Source organism: Patagioenas fasciata, chromosome 1 (genome assembly GCF_037038585.1).
Source record: "Patagioenas fasciata isolate bPatFas1 chromosome 1, bPatFas1.hap1, whole genome shotgun sequence".
NCBI classification, from domain to species: domain Eukaryota; kingdom Metazoa; phylum Chordata; class Aves; order Columbiformes; family Columbidae; genus Patagioenas; species Patagioenas fasciata.
Window position 1 is genome coordinate 15127794 of NC_092520.1, and position 19458 is coordinate 15147251.

The 19458-nt window shown below is 43.5% G+C and overlaps 1 protein-coding gene across 5 annotated transcripts in view; it reads left to right on the plus strand.

Moving 5' to 3' along the window:
* CNTN5 (contactin 5) overlaps positions 1-19458 on the plus strand; it is a 709446-nt gene that overhangs the window by 439558 nt on the left and 250430 nt on the right. For all 5 annotated transcript variants that reach the window (XM_071803584.1, XM_071803595.1, XM_065832157.2 and 2 more), the window contains one exon: positions 15262-15385. In XM_071803584.1, coding sequence (XP_071659685.1) covers positions 15262-15385 — 124 coding nt within the window. The remainder of the gene's footprint in view (positions 1-15261; positions 15386-19458) is intronic.

Consider the following 19458-nt stretch of genomic DNA (forward strand, 5'->3'; position numbering starts at 1 on the left):
CATTGTCACCCTCTACCCAGCCCTCTGCCAGACTCTTGATTCCTTAACTTAGCATCCGTATCTCTGTAGAAGGTAGGAGATGGTTCTGGATTTTTGATGGATTACGGGAGTGCGCAATGCTCTGGCAATGCCCCTTTCTGAGCTTTGGCTCTGAAAGGCAGGAAAAAAGACAAGGCGCAGGCACCCTGTCTCAACTTGACTACCCCTGAAAATCGTATTCCAGACCCTTGATAACTGACCTTACTCTTAACATCCTTGTAGTTAACAGCAGATAGCAATGCTGGTATTGCTGAGAACAGGTGATCACCATGTTCTGGTCCTGACTCTTTACATCTTTGGCTGTAAAGGGAGGATAAAAAACAATGCCTCAGAAACACTCGCTCTCCATTGTCAACCTCTGCCCAACCCTCTGCCAGACTCTTGATTCCTTAACTTAGCTTCCATATATCTGTAGAAGGTAGGAGATGGCTCTGGATTTTGTCTGATTACAGGAGTGCGCAATGCTCTGGTCACATCATTTTCTGAGCTTTGGCTCTGAAAGGCAGGAAAAAAGACAAGGCGCAACCACCCTGTCTCAACTTGACTACCCCAGAAATTCCTATTCCAGACTCTTGATAACTGACCTTACTCTTAACATCCTTGTAGATGACAGCAGATTGTTGAGAACAGGGGATCACCTGTTCTGGTCCTGATTCTCTTAGGTTTGTGGTTCTAAAAGGCAGGATAAAAAACAATGCCTCAGACAACCTGGCTCACCATTGTCACCCTCTACCCAGCCCTCTGCCAGACTCTTGATTCCTTAACTTAGCATGCGTATCTGTGTAGAAGGTAGGAGATGGTTCTGGATTTTTGACGGATTACGGGAGTGCGCAATGCTCTGGCAATGCCCCTTTCTGAGCTTTGGCTCTGAAAGGCAGGAGAAAAGACAAGGCGCAGGCACCCTGTCTCAACATGAAGATCCCAGAAAACTTTAGTCCAGACTCTTGATAACTGACCTTAATCTAAAGATCCTCGTAGTTAACAGCAGATAGCAATGCTGGTATTGCTGAGAACAGGTGATCACCATGTTCTGGTCCTGACTCTTTACATCTTTGGCTGTAAAGGCAGGATAAAAACAATGCCTCAGACAACCTCGCTCACCATTGTCACACTCTACCCAGTCCTCTGCCAGACTCTTGATTCCTTAACTTAGCATCTGTATGTCTGTAGAAGGTAGGCTCTGGCAATGCCCCTTTCTGAGCTTTGCCTCTGAAAGGAAGAAAAAAGACAAGGCGCAGGCACCCTGTCTCAACATGAGGATCCCAGAAAATTTTAGTCCAGACTCTTGATAACTGACCTTAATCTAAACATCCTTGTAGAAGACAGTAGATGTCAAGGCTTGAATTGCTGAGAACAGGTGATCACCATGTCCTGGTCCTGACTCTTTACATCTTTGGCTGTAAAGGCAGGATATAAAAGAATGCCTCAGAAACACTCGCTCTCCGTTGTCAACCTCTGCCCAGCCCTCTGCCAGACTCTTGATTCCTTAACTTAGCATCCATATATCTGAAGAAGGCAGGAGATGGCTCTGGATTTTTCCTGATTACAGGAGTGCGCAATGCTCTGGTCACATCATTTTCTGAGCTTTGGCTCTGAAAAGCAGGAAAAAAGACAAGGCGCAACCACCCTGTCTCAACTTGACTACCCCAGAAATTCCTATTCCAGACTCTTGATAACTGACCTTACTCTTAACATCCTTGTAGATGACAGCAGATTGTTGAGAACAGGGGATCACCTGTTCTGGTCCTGATTCTCTTAGGTTTGTGGTTCTAAAAGGCAGGATAAAAAACAATGCCTCAGACAACCTGGCTCACCATTGTCACCCTCTACCCAGCCCTCTGCCAGACTCTTGATTCCTTAACTTAGCATCCGTATCTCTGTAGAAGGTAGGAGATGGTTCTGGATTTTTGATGGATTACGGGAGTGCGCAATGCTCTGGCAATGCCCCTTTCTGAGCTTTGGCTCTGAAAGGCAGGAAAAAAGACAGGGCGCAGGCACCCTGTCTCAACTTGACTACCCCTGAAAATCGTATTCCAGACCCTTGATAACTGACCTTACTCTTAACATCCTTGTAGTTAACAGCAGATAGCAATGCTGGTATTGCTGAGAACAGGTGATCACCATGTTCTGGTCCTGACTCTTTACATCTTTGGCTGTAAAGGCAGGATAAAAACAATGCCTCAGACAACCTCGCTCACCATTGTCACACTCTACCCAGTCCTCTGCCAGACTCTTGATTCTTTAACTTAGCATCTGTATGTCTGTAGAAGGTAGGCTCTGGCAATGCCCCTTTCTGAGCTTTGCCTCTGAAAGGAAGAAAAAAGACAAGGCGCAGGCACCCTGTCTCAACATGAGGATCCCAGAAAATTTTAGTCCAGACTCTTGATAACTGACCTTAATCTTAACATCCTTGTAGAAGACAGTAGATGTCAAGGCTTGAATTGCTGAGAACAGGTGATCACCATGTCCTGGTCCTGACTCTTTACATCTTTGGCTGTAAAGGCAGGATATAAAAGAATGCCTCAGAAACACTCGCTCTCCGTTGTCAACCTCTGCCCAGCCCTCTGCCAGACTCTTGATTCCTTAACTTAGCATCCATATATCTGAAGAAGGCAGGAGATGGCTCTGGATTTTTCCTGATTACAGGAGTGCCCAATGCTCTGGTCACATCATTTTCTGAGCTTTGGCTCTGAAAGGCAGGAAAAAAGACAAGGCGCAACCACCCTGTCTCAACTTGACTACCCCAGAAATTCCTATTCCAGACTCTTGATAACTGACCTTACTCTTAACATCCTTGTAGATGACAGCAGATTGTTGAGAACAGGGGATCACCTGTTCTGGTCCTGATTCTCTTAGGTTTGTGGTTCTAAAAGGCAGGATAAAAAACAATGCCTCAGACAACCTGGCTCACCATTGTCAACCTCTACCCAGCCCTCTGCCAGACTCTTGATTCCTTAACTTAGCATCCGTATCTCTGTAGAAGGTAGGAGATGGTTCTGGATTTTTGATGGATTACGGGAGTGCGCAATGCTCTGGCAATGCCCCTTTCTGAGCTTTGGCTCTGAAAGGCAGGAAAAAAGACAGGGCGCAGGCACCCTGTCTCAACTTGACTACCCCTGAAAATCGTATTCCAGACCCTTGATAACTGACCTTACTCTTAACATCCTTGTAGTTAACAGCAGATAGCAATGCTGGTATTGCTGAGAACAGGTGATCACCATGTTCTGGTCCTGACTCTTTACATCTTTGGCTGTAAAGGGAGGATAAAAAACAATGCCTCAGAAACACTCGCTCTCCGTTGTCAACCTCTGCCCAACCCTCTGCCAGACTCTTGATTCCTTAACTTAGCTTCCATATATCTGTTAAAGGTAGGAGATGGCTCTGGATTTTGTCTGATTACAGGAGTGCGCAATGCTCTGGTCACATCATTTTCTGAGCTTTGGCTCTGAAAGGCAGGAAAAAAGACAAGGCGCAACCACCCTGTCTCAACTTGACTACCCCAGAAATTCCTATTCCAGACTCTTGATAACTGACCTTACTCTTAACATCCTTGTAGATGACAGCAGATTGTTGAGAACAGGGGATCACCTTGTTCTGGTCCTGATTCTCTTAGGTTTGTGGTTCTAAAAGGCAGGATAAAAAACAATGCCTCAGACAACCTGGCTCACCATTGTCACCCTCTACCCAGACCTCTGCCAGACTCTTGATTCCTTAACTTAGCATGCGTATCTCTGTAGAAGGTAGGAGATGGTTCTGGATTTTTGACGGATTACGGGAGTGCGCAATGCTCTGGCAATGCCCCTTTCTGAGCTTTGGCTCTGAAAGGCAGGAAAAAAGACAAGGCGCAGGCACCCTGTCTCAACATGAAGATCCCAGAAAACTTTAGTCCAGACTCTTGATAACTGAACTTAATCTAAAGATCCTCGTAGTTAACAGCAGATAGCAATGCTGGTATTGCTGAGAACAGGTGATCACCATGTTCTGGTCCTGACTCTTTACATCTTTGGCTGTAAAGGGAGGATAAAAAACAATGCCTCAGAAACACTCGCTCTCCGTTGTCACCTTCTGCCCAACCCTCTGCCAGACTCTTGATTCCTTAACTGAGCTTCCATATATCTGAAAAACGTAGGAGTTGGCTCTGGATTTTGTCTGATTACAGGAGTGCGCAATGCTCTGGTCACATCATTTTCTGAGCTTTGGCTCTGAAAGGCAGGAAAAAAGACAAGGCGCAACCACCCTGTCTCAACTTGACTACCCCAGAAATTCCTATTCCAGACTCTTGATAACTGACCTTACTCTTAACATCCTTGTAGATGACAGCAGATTGTTGAGAACAGGGGATCAGCTTGTTCTGGTCCTGATTCTCTTAGGTTTGTGGTTCTAAAAGGCAGGATAAAAAACAATGCCTCAGACAACCTGGCTCACCATTGTCACCCTCTACCCAGCCCTCTGCCAGACTCTTGATTCCTTAACTTAGCATGCGTATCTGTGTAGAAGGTAGGAGATGGTTCTGGATTTTTGACGGATTACGGGAGTGCGCAATGCTCTGGCAATGCCCCTTTCTGAGCTTTGGCTCTGAAAGGCAGGAAAAAAGACAAGGCGCAGGCACCCTGTCTCAACATGAAGATCCCAGAAAACTTTAGTCCAGACTCTTGATAACTGACCTTAATCTAAAGATCCTCGTAGTTAACAGCAGATAGCAATGCTGGTATTGCTGAGAACAGGTGATCACCATGTTCTGGTCCTGACTCTTTACATCTTTGGCTGTAAAGGCAGGATAAAAACAATGCCTCAGACAACCTCGCTCACCATTGTCACACTCTACCCAGTCCTCTGCCAGACTCTTGATTCCTTAACTTAGCATCTGTATGTCTGTAGAAGGTAGGCTCTGGCAATGCCCCTTTCTGAGCTTTGCCTCTGAAAGGAAGAAAAAAGACAAGGCGCAGGCACCCTGTCTCAACATGAGGATCCCAGAAAATTTTAGTCCAGACTCTTGATAACTGACCTTAATCTTAACATCCTTGTAGAAGACAGTAGATGTCAAGGCTTGAATTGCTGAGAACAGGTGATCACCATGTCCTGGTCCTGACTCTTTACATCTTTGGCTGTAAAGGCAGGATATAAAAGAATGCCTCAGAAACACTCGCTCTCCGTTGTCAACCTCTGCCCAGCCCTCTGCCAGACTCTTGATTCCTTAACTTAGCATCCATATATCTGAAGAAGGCAGGAGATGGCTCTGGATTTTTCCTGATTACAGGAGTGCCCAATGCTCTGGTCACATCATTTTCTGAGCTTTGGCTCTGAAAGGCAGGAAAAAAGACAAGGCGCAACCACCCTGTCTCAACTTGACTACCCCAGAAATTCCTATTCCAGACTCTTGATAACTGACCTTACTCTTAAAATCCTTGTAGATGACAGCAGATTGTTGAGAACAGGGGATCACCTGTTCTGGTCCTGATTCTCTTAGGTTTGTGGTTCTAAAAGGCAGGATAAAAAACAATGCCTCAGACAGCCTGGCTCACCATTGTCACCCTCTACCCAGCCCTCTGCCAGACTCTTGATTCCTTAACTTAGCATCCGTATCTCTGTAGAAGGTAGGAGATGGTTCTGGATTTTTGATGGATTACGGGAGTGCGCAATGCTCTGGCAATGCCCCTTTCTGAGCTTTGGCTCTGAAAGGCAGGAAAAAAGACAGGGCGCAGGCACCCTGTCTCAACTTGACTACCCCAGAAATTCCTATTCCAGACTCTTGATAACTGACCTTACTCTTAAAATCCTTGTAGATGACAGCAGATTGTTGAGAACAGGGGATCACCTGTTCTGGTCCTGATTCTCTTAGGTTTGTGGTTCTAAAAGGCAGGATAAAAAACAATGCCTCAGACAGCCTGGCTCACCATTGTCACCCTCTACCCAGCCCTCTGCCAGACTCTTGATTCCTTAACTTAGCATCCGTATCTCTGTAGAAGGTAGGAGATGGTTCTGGATTTTTGATGGATTACGGGAGTGCGCAATGCTCTGGCAATGCCCCTTTCTGAGCTTTGGCTCTGAAAGGCAGGAAAAAAGACAGGGCGCAGGCACCCTGTCTCAACTTGACTACCCCTGAAAATCGTATTCCAGACCCTTGATAACTGACCTTACTCTTAACATCCTTGTAGTTAACAGCAGATAGCAATGCTGGTATTGCTGAGAACAGGTGATCACCATGTTCTGGTCCTGACTCTTTACATCTTTGGCTGTAAAGGGAGGATAAAAAACAATGCCTCAGAAACACTCGCTCTCCGTTGTCAACCTCTGCCCAACCCTCTGCCAGACTCTTGATTCCTTAACTTATCTTCCATATATCTGTAGAAGGTAGGAGATGGCTCTGGATTTTGTCTGATTACAGGAGTGCGCAATGCTCTGGTCACATCATTTTCTGAGCTTTGGCTCTGAAAGGCAGGAAAAAAGACAAGGCGCAACCACCCTGTCTCAACTTGACTACCCCAGAAATTCCTATTCCAGACTCTTGATAACTGACCTTACTCTTAACATCCTTGTAGATGACAGCAGATTGTTGAGAACAGGGGATCACCTTGTTCTGGTCCTGATTCTCTTAGGTTTGTGGTTCTAAAAGGCAGGATAAAAAACAATGCCTCAGACAACCTGGCTCACCATTGTCACCCTCTACCCAGACCTCTGCCAGACTCTTGATTCCTTAACTTAGCATGCGTATCTCTGTAGAAGGTAGGAGATGGTTCTGGATTTTTGACGGATTACGGGAGTGCGCAATGCTCTGGCAATGCCCCTTTCTGAGCTTTGGCTCTGAAAGGCAGGAAAAAAGACAAGGCGCAGGCACCCTGTCTCAACATGAAGATCCCAGAAAACTTTAGTCCAGACTCTTGATAACTGAACTTAATCTAAAGATCCTCGTAGTTAACAGCAGATAGCAATGCTGGTATTGCTGAGAACAGGTGATCACCATGTTCTGGTCCTGACTCTTTACATCTTTGGCTGTAAAGGGAGGATAAAAAACAATGCCTCAGAAACACTCGCTCTCCGTTGTCACCCTCTGCCCAACCCTCTGCCAGACTCTTGATTCCTTAACTGAGCTTCCATATATCTGAAAAACGTAGGACTTGGCTCTGGATTTTGTCTGATTACAGGAGTGAGCAATGCTCTGGTCACATCATTTTCTGAGCTTTGGCTCTGAAAGGCAAGAAAAAAGACAAGGCGCAACCACCCTGTCTCAACTTGACTACCCCAGAAATTCCTATTCCAGACTCTTGATAACTGACCTTACTCTTAACATCCTTGTAGATGACAGCAGATTGTTGAGAACAGGGGATCAGCTTGTTCTGGTCCTGATTCTCTTAGGTTTGTGGTTCTAAAAGGCAGGATAAAAAACAATGCCTCAGACAACCTGGCTCACCATTGTCACCCTCTACCCAGCCCTCTGCCAGACTCTTGATTCCTTAACTTAGCATGCATATCTCTGTTGAAGGTAGGAGATGGCTCTGGATTTTTGACAGATTACGGGAGTGCGCAATGCTCTGGCAATGCCCCTTTCTGAGCTTTAGCTCGGAAAGGCAGGAAAAAAGACAAGGCACAGGCACCCTGTCTCAACATGAGGATCCCAGAAAATTTTAGTCCAGACTCTTGATAATTGATCTTAATCTTAACATACTTGTAGAAGACAGTAGATGTCAAGGCTTGAATTGCTGAGAACAGGGGATCACCATGTTCTGGTCCCGACTCTTTACAACTATGGCTGTAAGGGCAGGATAAAAAACAATGCCTCAGAAACCCTCGCTGTCCTTTGCCACTCTCTGCTTAGCCCTCTGCCAGACTCTTGATTCCTTAACTTAGCATCCGTATCTCTGTGGAAGGTAGGGGATGTCTCTGGATTTGTGCCTGATTACTGGAGTACGCAATGCTCTGGCAATGCCCCTTTCTGAGCTTTGGCTCTGAAAGGCAGGAAAAAAGACAAGGCGCAGGCACCTGTCTCAACATGAGGATCCCAGAAAATTTTAGTCCAGACTCTTCATATCTGAATTTATTTTTAACATCCTTGTAGACGACAGCAGGTGTTAGGGCTTGCATTGTTGAGAACAGGGGATCACCATGTTCTGGTCCTCATTCTCTTAGGTCCGTGGCTCTAATTTCATGTTAAAAAACAATGCCTCAGACACCCTCGCTCTCCGTTGTCAGCCTCTGCCCAGCCCTCTGCCAGACTCTTGATTCCTTAACTTAGCATCCATATCTATGTTGACAGTCGGAGATGTCTCTGGATTTGTGCCTGATTACGGGAGTGCACAATACTCTGGTCACGCCTGTTTTTTGAGCTTTGTCACTGAAAGGACAGGAAGAAACCAAAGGCACAACCACTCTGTCTCAACTCTGGTACTTCGGAAATTGTTATTCCAATCCCCTGATAACTGACCTTAATCTCAACATCTTTGTAGATAGCAGCAGATATCAAGGCTTATATTTTTGAGAAGAGAGGATCACCATGTTCTGCTCTGGAATATTGAGGTTTGTGGCTCTATAAGGCAGGATAAAAAACAATGTCTCAGAAACACTCGCTCACCGTTGTCACCCTCTCCCCAACCCTCTGCCAGACTCTTGATTCCTTAACTTAGCATCTATATCTCTGTAGATGGTCAGAGAAGTCTCTGCATTTGTGACTGATTACGGGAGTGCACAATGCTCTGGTCACTCCTTTTTTTGAGCTTTTGCACTGAAACGATGGAAAAAAAACAAAGGCGCAACAACCCTGTCTCAAAATGAGGATCCCAGAAAATATTATTCCAGACTCTTGATAACTGACCTTACTCTTAGGTCCCTGTAGATGACAGCAGGTGTCAATGCTTGCATTGTTGAGAACAGGAGATCACCATGTTCTGGTCCTGACTCTTTATGTCTGTGGCTGTAAAAGACAGGGTAAAAAATAATGCCTCAGAAACCCTCACTCACATTTGTCACCCTCTGCCCAGCCCTCTGCCAGACTCTTGATTCCTTAACTTGGCATCCTTAGCTCTGTAGATGGTAGGAGAGGTGTGTGGATTTCTGGTTGATTACGGGAGTGTGCAATGCTCTCGTCATGACCCTTTCTGAGCTTTGTCTCTGAAAGGCAGGAAAAAAAACAAAGGCGCAACCACACTGTCTCAACCTCGGTACTCCAGAAAATCCGGGCACTGACTGCCCTTTCCCATCCAGAGTCTTGATTTCTTTACCTACAATCTATATCTCTGTAGGAGATAACATATGTCCCTGGTTTTTTGGCTGATTACATAGTTGAGCCATGGTCTTGTCTTGCCTTTTTTCTGAGCTGTGGTTTTAAGAGAAATGAGAAAAAACAAGGAGGCAGCCACCCTGACCTATCTTTGTCACTCACTGTACAACTTTCTGCCAGACTCTTTATATCTTGTTTTCTGTGTCCTTGTAGACGATATCTTTTCTCTCATCTTTTATTGCTGAGAACATTAATTAATCACGATCTGGTCCTTTGCCATTCTGGGTCTGCAGATTTCATTACAGAATAAAAAAGCTAAGGGACAGCTGCACTTCTAGGGTCTTGATGCCTTAACTTAGCTTCAGCATCCTTTCAGAAGTTAGCGAGTCTCTCGCTTTGTGGCTGAGAACAGGCGTTCACCATGGTCTTGTCCTTCCCTGTGTGAGGCTCTGGCTCTGGAAAAGAAAGGAGAAGCAACCACCAGGGACAAGCCCTGCTTCCCTACATGGGTACAGCAGCCCTGCCCTCCCCTCCGTGCCCTCCTCTCTGTGCCCTCACCTCAGCCCTCACTCATCTGCCTGCTTCCCTCCAGTCTGGGCCGGCTCACCCCACAGCCCTTTCTCTACCTGTCCTGGGCACCTGTGTCACCAACTCTTTGATATGGCCACCACCAACATTCTGCCTGCTATGACACAGCCACCTCATCACCAGGGGTTCCAATGGAATGCCCTACCTTTGGCTGTCCAGGAAAAAGGGCCATTGATGATCAGCTTTGTTCAAACACACTGGGATGGACAAACTCCTTAACTTGGGCCCACGGAGAAAACAATCAACATGGAAAGCCCACTGTCACACCTGTTTTTGTGGGGAGAGCATCTTGACCCATGGCTGCAGTAACCTCACAGCCTCTCATTATCCTTTTCTAATGTTTACAATTATAAATTAAGGTTATTTTTCCTTATGTGCCTACTTTGATAAGAAAATACTGACAACTGCTGATAAATTGATAAGAGGGTAAAAGGGATTCAAAATTTTATTAAAATTTTTCCTGAAAGTTCAGACTTTTATCCTGCAATGTTAGAAATATCTGTATTATGAGTGGTACTATGCACACACACTTTTTTTTTTTTTTTCTTGTTCTTTCTAGGAAAATGGATAAATTACCTAAATTTAGAGTGACTATTCACATTGCCCACTTTCAAAGATTCCAGGTTGTGAGGTCACCATCCAGTCCAATTCACTCCTCAGCCCTGGCTCCATGACTCAATACTCCTGCAGATCTGTAGCATCACACTATGACTCTCTGCATGCTGCACAACCTGGCTTCACCTCCATTATCTGTATTAGGGGAAGGGAATAGCGTTCTGCATCCCTGAGTCTCGTCCCACCATGAAAGACCAACAGGCCCCACCTTGAATACTGTGTTCAGTTTTGGGCCTCTCATCACAAGAAGGACATTGAGGTACTAGAGAGAGAGAGTGCAGAGGACATGATGAAGCTGATGAGGGGCCTGGAGCACAAGTCTGATGAGGAGCAGCTGAGGGAACTGGGGCTGTTCAGTCTGGAGAAAAGGAGGCTGAGGGGAGACCTTATCACTGTCTACAACTACCTGAAAAGAGGTTGTAGCATGGAGGGGGTTGGTCTCTTCTCCCAAGTAGCAAGTAATAGAATGACAGGGAATGGCCTCAAGTTGCACCAGAGGAGGTTTAAATTGGATATTATGAAAAAAATGAATGAAAAATGGAAAGGGTTGTCAGGCATTGGAACAGACTCCCCAGGGAAGTGGTGGATTCACTATCCCTGGAGGTGTTTAAAAGATGTATACATGAGGTTCTTAGGGACATAGTTTAGTGCCAGAATTAGGTTGTGGTTAGACTTGATGATCCTGAGGGTCTTTTCCAACCAAAATGATTCTAACATTACCAGAGTATGCAATGGCTTCTGGGAAATGTTCTCAAGTCCCACATTTTCAATGTAGCTTTAGACTCCCTACACAGGAAAGAGAATACACTAAGCCTCCACCAATGTTCCAGGCCAATTTTAGAAGAGTCTAGGACTTACCACTGCTTTTAATGAGATGTTAATAGCTAGCTAAACTCTGTGCAGATCATTGATACAACTGCTGAATCCTTCACAAGGCTTCATTTTATTTGAGTTTTTATTAGCTTTATATATAAGAAAGCTAAAAGTTTTCTCTTTTATTACAAGGTTTTCTGTATTTTAATTTTAAAATAATAGTTTTAAAATATTTTAATGAAATATTTAGATTGGCAGAGTGTTTCCTTTATTGCTTTGGAAATTAAGAAACGAGGCATAGAACACTTAAGATTTTGAATTTCAAGTCTGTCACTGGAGTTTAATCAAGACAGTATCATTAGGTAATCTGCTATGTTTTCTTGCATATAATATATCACACCCCATTGTATTTTATTTACTAAACCCTTTATTAAGCTTGATAATTTATAAGTTTATAGTCTTGTCTTTTCAGCAACTGCTTTGGTCTCTTCAGAATAGATCCTTTTCTTCAATTATTCTGTTGCAATCCAGGTGATCTAACTAAGAATTAATTTAGCCAATTTAGCTACAAACTGATGAACATGTCATTTATTATTATGTTGCTTCTGAGTCTCCAAATAATCTCTGCTGGTACTCCACACTCATCTGAAATGCAGAGAAGCAGCTAACTACATATTTTAATCTTTCAGAAGCATGACTTGCATTCACTGAACTTTCTCTGTTACCTTTGTCTTCATGGCAGGCAGAAGTAAAACCTGTTCTTCTCATTCCACATAACACAAGTATCCAAGTAACCATTAAGAATACCAGCCTCCACCTAAAGAGTTTAGTTGGGTGAGGTTTGGTTGGTTGGTTGGTTTGGTTGGTTTTTGTTTTGTTTTGTTTTGTGTTTTGTTTTGTTTGTTTTGTTTTGTTTTGTTTTTCCAAAAGGAATGTGCAACACAGTATGTCATTATTACTGTTGCAAACACTGCAGACAGAAAGAACACCTGCACTCCTAGTGACACCAGAGCCTACTTAGCATTGCATCTTTTTCTTTTCTTTCCAGCAATCTAGACTGTCACATTATATTTTATGTACAGACTCACTCCTAGGGAGAAGATAATTAATTTTTGTGAATATACTCCCTATTCATATAGCTACTAATTTTCATGGAATAACATCTAAATCTAAACCCATGTTTTAGTTTTGCAGTCATTAATTAATTTTTGGTTTTGCTAGATTCAAGCTTGGTGGGAGCTATGTAAGAAGCAGGAAATGAAATTATACGATATAATCCATAAAATTTATTTGTATCCATATTTTCATTTCTTAAAATAAGTTTTGCCAGCTGATTCCATTACACCTGTGTCTGCCTCATCTGTAGTGCTCAGAATTTAGCACTGGAGTTATTTTAATTTCAATAATATAGGCACATATCAGAAATCACTTAATGTTGTGGGGTTTTTTTTAATAATCATAGAATCATTTTGGTTGGAAGACAACCTTAAGGTCATTGAGTCCAACTATAACCTAGCTCTGGCACTAAACTATGTCCCTAAGAACCTCCTGTATACATCTTTTAAACAGCTTCAGGGATGGTGACTCCACTACTTCCCTGGGCAGCCTGTTCCAATGCCTGACAACTCTTTCCATGAAGAATTTTTTCCTCATATCCAATCTGAACCTTCCCTGATGCAAATCGAGGCCATTTCCCCTTGTCCTATCACTTGCTACTTGGGAGAAGAGACCAACTCCCTCCATGCTACAACCTCTTTTCAGGTAGTTGTAGACAGTGATAAGGTCTCCCCTCAGCCTCCTTTTCTCCAGACTGGACAGCCCCAGTTCCCTCAGTTGCTCCTCATCAGACTTGTGCTCCAGGCCCCTCACCAGCTTCATCATGTCCTCTGCACTCTCTCTCTAGTACCTCAATGTCCTTCTTGTGATGAGGGGCCCAAAACTGAACACAGGATTCAAGGTGGGGCCTCACCAGTGCAGAGTAAAGTGGCACAATCACTTCTCTAGTCCTGCTGGCCACACTATTCCTGATACAAGCCAGGATGCTCTTGGCCTTTTTGGCCACCTGGGCACACTGCTGGCTCATATTCAGCTGCTGTCAATCAACACCCCCAGATTCTTTTCCACCAGGCACTTTCCAGTCACTCTTCCCCGAGCCTGTAGCGCTGCCTGGGGTTGTTGTGACCCAAGTGCAGGACCTGGCACTTGGTCTTGTTGAACCTCATGCAATTGGCATCAGCCCAATGATCCAGCTGGCCTAGGTCTCTCTGTAGAGCAGATATCTGTCACAGAAAATATATTTCTGCTAATACACCCAACTGAAGTAATGTGTCTAGACACAGAAGTAATGTAAATATGCACAACAGCAATCCCCACTCACAGAATCACAGAATCACAGAATCACAGAATGTTAGGGATTGGAAGGGACCTCAAAAGATCATCTAGTCCAATCACCCTGCTGGAGCAGGAACACCTAGATGGGGTTACACAGTCCTACAAAAAGGGCTAATAAACTTAAAAATTATGCAAAACCAGAAGCTACTAATTGTTGCTGCTCTCATTTGCTGTCTTTACAAATTGACAGGCTAATCTTTTGAATTTATTTCGGTAAAAGCCTACATACCTGAAAATAAAGGTATTTTCAAAATCTGCATTTGAATAGCAGTGTAAAAAGACAAAAAACTAAGTGTGTGACAAGTGTATAGTCACTAAAAAGGAAGGCTGACTAACATAATGGGTTTTCATGTGGTCTTTTCACTATATGACAATAGAATTGAGAAACCCAAAATATCACGGAATTTAAGAACATGGAAATTTGCACCTCAGGACTGGTGTACTATGGACCTATGTCCCCCATATTTCTAATTCTTATTCAGACTCCAGGACTTTCTCCTCTGTACCAAGATGCATAGTCCCATGCACCTTTTCCTGTATACCCAAACTTTCTGGAACTGTTACCAGTATGAACTATTACCAGTATGAAAAGCATTACAGTTCCCAAAACTGTGAACCCATAACATTTAGTTAAAGTTGTATGGAGTTAGTAGAACAATGCAGTAAGTCAATGTTCAAAATCCAAAGTCTTCGGGTGCACCTTTCTTATGTCGAGCTGGTAATGGTAGGACAAATATTAATATAACAGGGAGTTATATACTGCTTAATGTGCTGTCCTCAGTACAGGTGCAGGACTTTAATGACCCAAATCATTAGGGTATCATTCTAAATTTGACTAAATCATCCAATAGTTTGGAGCAATTCTCAGCTGATTAAAATTCCACAGTCTTCCAGTGCACAGTGAGCGTCTTAGTTATTCAGACCTGCGTGATCAGGAATGCTATTCTGGCAACCTTTTACTTTCTGAAGGTTACACTTCCCTCTTCACAATATGAAAGAATTGGAATCATAGATGTATTCTATGTGTCTATCCAGCTTTTCTTGTTCAGAAATGTAAATTTATATACAATATAGATGTATGCCAGATTAGAGAAGACAGTGGAGGAAAATGAAATGGCAGATTTTGCTATATATTATTTAATAGTAGCCACCAGCTGCTGCCATTAATTTTACGAGTGATTTTTCTTAGCAACTCCTGGACATAAAGGGGAGAATTGTCTTAGTTTTTTATAAGCTGCTGCAAGCAGCAGGAAAATTTTTGTTTACCTTGCTCTCTATAAGCAGAGTTAACTCCTCTTTCTGGCTTCATTCTCTCAAACAGCTCATTAGACTGCAAGCCAAAGGATGTCTGATGAGAAAGTTGTTTTAAGGCATGATAAACACTTAAATCATACTATGCATTTTATTGTTAGCTTAGTAATATTTCCTCCTTATTTTTTTTTTTTTCCTTTCACTATTGCTTTTTAATATTGCATCTGAAGTAATGTGATATGAACCTCTGGAAAACAAACATAATTTTGCATACTTTAATCTCACTTCATAAGAGCTATAATACATTTACATTTATTCAGATTTCCTAAACTATAGCACTTCTGTTTCCACAGAAAGTGTTGATTATGGGCCAGTGTTTGTACAAGAGCCAGATGATGTGATTTTTCCAACTGATTCTGAGGAGAAGAAAGTATCTCTGAATTGTCAAGCTCGTGGAAATCCTACTCCCACCTACAGGTACCTGTTTTAGAAAATGTTTTAGTTTTCAGAATATTAGCCAATGCAATCCCACTCTGAGATTCAGCGTGCTTTAGAGAACAACGTAACAGAAACAGCTTCATGACACAAATGGCTGTCCTGATTTAACGCTTTTTCTGATACTGAGTAAGCAAGAAGCATAACTGGTGGTGAATAAAAGCAAAGTGATATTTGATGTTTAAAATTATGTTCTCTGTGCATCTTATCTATCCACATGGAGGGACTTTTTTGACTTGTGTCTGCAAGAGGTAACAAGATCAGAATATTTCATTGTTTATTTGTTTTTTTCTAAACATCTTTAAATCTGTGAAATACTGTCCCATTCTACATGGAAATCTGTAAATAACAGATACATGGAATGACATGACTATGCCATACAAGATACAAAGACTGAGCTAAATCTGGTGTCTTTTCACTCAGAAGTCCAGCACCTTATTCCTTTGCAACCATTGTCTCTTGCCTGTTTTCCCACACAGACTATTATGCCACAGATATCTACTATACAGATCTGTTATGACACACCTGTGAGTCTGAGAGTTCAGTTTATTAATGGTGCCCACCTACAGGTGGAAACAGTATGTTGCAGTCACCTTATCCATTTGTTATATCTGACTCTGTTCATATTTTATACAAATTACAAGTGATGTAGGAGGGCTGGGAGAACATATGGTTGATTATTTTTTCCATACACACTTTATCTTTTCTCACACAGTCATTCTTCACTTCAAAAGGGGACATAAAGACTCTTATCATTGTGTTTTGTAATAGATTACAATCATCAGTCCTGAATTTTATTGTCTACCTATTATACTTATTTCACTTGTGGATTCTTTAGTATTCTGGGTGGATTCTCCTTTGACTTCTTTGAACGACAAAATTTGCATTTCTATGGCTGAAAGAAATTCAGAGGCAGTACCATCTATAGATATCCTCATCACAACAGCACAGAATCTGTCTCTGTCTCTTTGGAACCAATGCAAGTCACTAAATGGATCTGATGCATGGCACAACCATTCCAAACAGCTCAGGCATGCCTAGAGCATGTAACATGAGTTTAGGAATAAGTGGCAATAAATTATTGAAACTGGAATTGCATTAACTCCTCACCTTGCGGGATGAAAGTTATGTTGCATCCTTCCTTATTGACATTCCTTGAGTAATTTCTATTTGTTGGTTTCTTGATAAAAAAGTACATTAGGTCCACACACTGTTGAAGTGCTATCAGTCCATGAAACACTGTGTGTGACCATAGGGAAAAAGTCACACATTCCCACCAAAAGAGGGGAAACCTTTTTTCAGCCTTCCCAGACAAGCCCTTTATTCTTGTAGAGATTATCTCTTTGGAGAACTTAAGTCACCTTCTTTCTTTCTTGATCCAACTGTTTTTTGCATTTTCCCAGTAGAATGCCATCAACACAGACTTTCAGCATATCTTAAAGTGTGGCTATAAAGAGGATAGGGGCTTATTCTTCACAAGAAGCCACATGTAGAAGGCAAGGGGCAACAGATACAAGAAAGGTTTCATCACAATATAAGAAAGACATTTTTATGTGTGAGAACATTCATTCACTGGAACAACCTCCTCAGGGACATGGCAGACTCCCCATCACTGGAGTTTTTCAAGATGCAATTGAACAAGATGACAGATAATCTCATTTAGTCCCCCTTTCCCATGAAATATTGCACCAAATAGTCTTTTGAGGTTCTTTTCAACCTGGACTGTTTTATCATTTTGTAATATATATTCCTTCAGTTCTCCAGAGATTAATTGGTGTCAGCAGCCTCATAAACAAACTTTCCTGACTGCTGTTCTTGCAAGGAAAGCTTTCACAGAATCACAGAATGTTAGGGATTGGAAGGCACCTCAAAAGATCATCTAGTCCAATCCCCCTGCCAGAGCAGGAACACCTAGATGAGGTTACACAAGAATGTGTCCAGGCAGGTTTTGAATATCTCCAGAGAAGGAGACTCCACAACCTCCCTGGGCAGCCTGTTCCAGTACTCTGTTACCCTCACTGAGAAGTTTCTTCTCAAATTTAAGTGGAACCTCTTATGTTCCAGTTTGAACCCATTGCCCCTTGTCCTGCCAGGACAAGGGGTAGCACCAGTCTTGTAGCAAATCATTTATGGACTGAATTTTTCTATTCCCTCCTACATCGTCATCCAAAAATGGAAGGAAGAAGGAGAAAAATCAGTTGAGCTCCAGAGTCTTTCAGCATCCATCACAAGGCCTTGAAATCTTTCTTCATTCCCCTCAGACTGTGGGATGCAGCTTCCTCCCCACCTGTCTGGAAGATCAGCAGAGGGTAGTAGTCTGTTGGGTGCACCATGTTGGGAGTGTCCCGGTGATGTCCCTGATCCAGGCTTCAGGTAGACTACAAACTTCCCTATGATGAAGGTCAACTCTGCATATTGGGCCCTCTGTCCCTCTCAGAAGGGAATTGCCTACTACAATTACCCTTCTTTCTTTCTTATCTGAGGCAGTCTTGAGATGTGGAGTCAACTGCCTCTTTCTATGTGACCTTGTAGGCAGGCCTTGCACCACATCCTCACCTACCTCTTCTTCAAGATCCAGAGCCTTAAACTTATTACAGAGGGGCACCTGGGGAAGCAAAGCAGGTAGGGAGAGAGGCTGCCCGGAGCACCAAACTGGAACTCGCTTCCCACCCTTGTCATCTTTTTGGTCCCCTACCTCTGCCCGGCAGCGACAGGGCAGGGGCTGTCTCGGGTCTTCGCTCTCTGCCCAACAGGGCAAGAGGTCCATCACCTTTTAGGGGATATCCCCCTGGAGCCTCTCTGACTGGCACACCAGGGAGTTACTCCACCAGTCAATCTCCTGTTCACACTCCCTGACGGACCTCAGTGTCTCAACCTCCTCCTTAAGTTTTGCGAACACGCTGAGCAGATCTTACACCTGCTCACACCTCACACAGGTGGAATGCTGGCCATCCTCCCTCAGCAGCAGCAGCCTCTGGCACTCCCTGCAGCCAGAGACCTGAACAGCCACGGTTCGGGGCAAGCCATCAGTTTGAGTCGTTGCAGTCTTTTTGAGAAAAGCTCTCTTTCTGGAGGAGACCATGGTCGACAGTGGTCTGGGACACTGGCAATAGGTGAGAGGGTCTAACAAGCAAAAAGTGACAACCTCTGCGCTCTACCACATGAGCTACCACACCCGCTGCTGCAGCACAGTGTGGGTGGGACTCACCCGCAACACAAGCTGGTTGCCCCTCACAGCACCTGGTGGGCAGGCGCCCCCGCCCTCCCGGAGGATTTTTCAAGGCCCGGGGCGGGGGTGTGATCGCCGTCACCGTGGTAACATGCATGCCACGTCTGCTGCTCTCGCAAGGGCTGCCAGGGCCTTCTGGGTCTCGAGATCAAAACTGCTAGAATCAGAAAAAAAATCAAAAAAAAGGCTTCTCTGTACCTCAAGATTTTGCTCAATTGGCACCGGCTGAACTGGCTCCAATCAGCTGATCTGAGGAACTGAGTGCTAGTGTCGAGTTACAACCGCTTTTAGATCTCCTGCCGCCACCCTGGTAACGCCCACATCATGTCAGCTGCTCTCACAAAAGTCTAATCATGAAAAAAAGGGACAAATAACTATTTCACACTTCATCTTAATTCTGGCAATTCTGGCCTTTGGATTAAAAAAAATTCAGACCTGCTTCAGCCGAATTCTGCTGTCTGTATCTCATTCACTATGAATATTAACAAGATAGGATGAACTGATAGTAAGTTTGTTTCATTAAAGTTGCTTCTGGAGTCTAGATATTGCCAAGTTCTTCCAGTCTTTGGTGAACTCTGGCAAATCTGGGAAGTACCTGGCACTGTCCTGAGGCAGCTCTGAAATTTCAGAATGACTGTGAACTAGCAATGAAGGAAATATCTGTGCATCATAATAGCTGTGCCATATCTGTTTACATTGCTTATCTCTTCTTTGCATTCTTTTAACAATTTCGTGTTTTATACAGTTTGACACAAAAGCAAATCTAAGAAGTCTTCATATGCAGATTACTGTTCTTTAATTGCGATGTTACAGCCCCCTAGAAGTT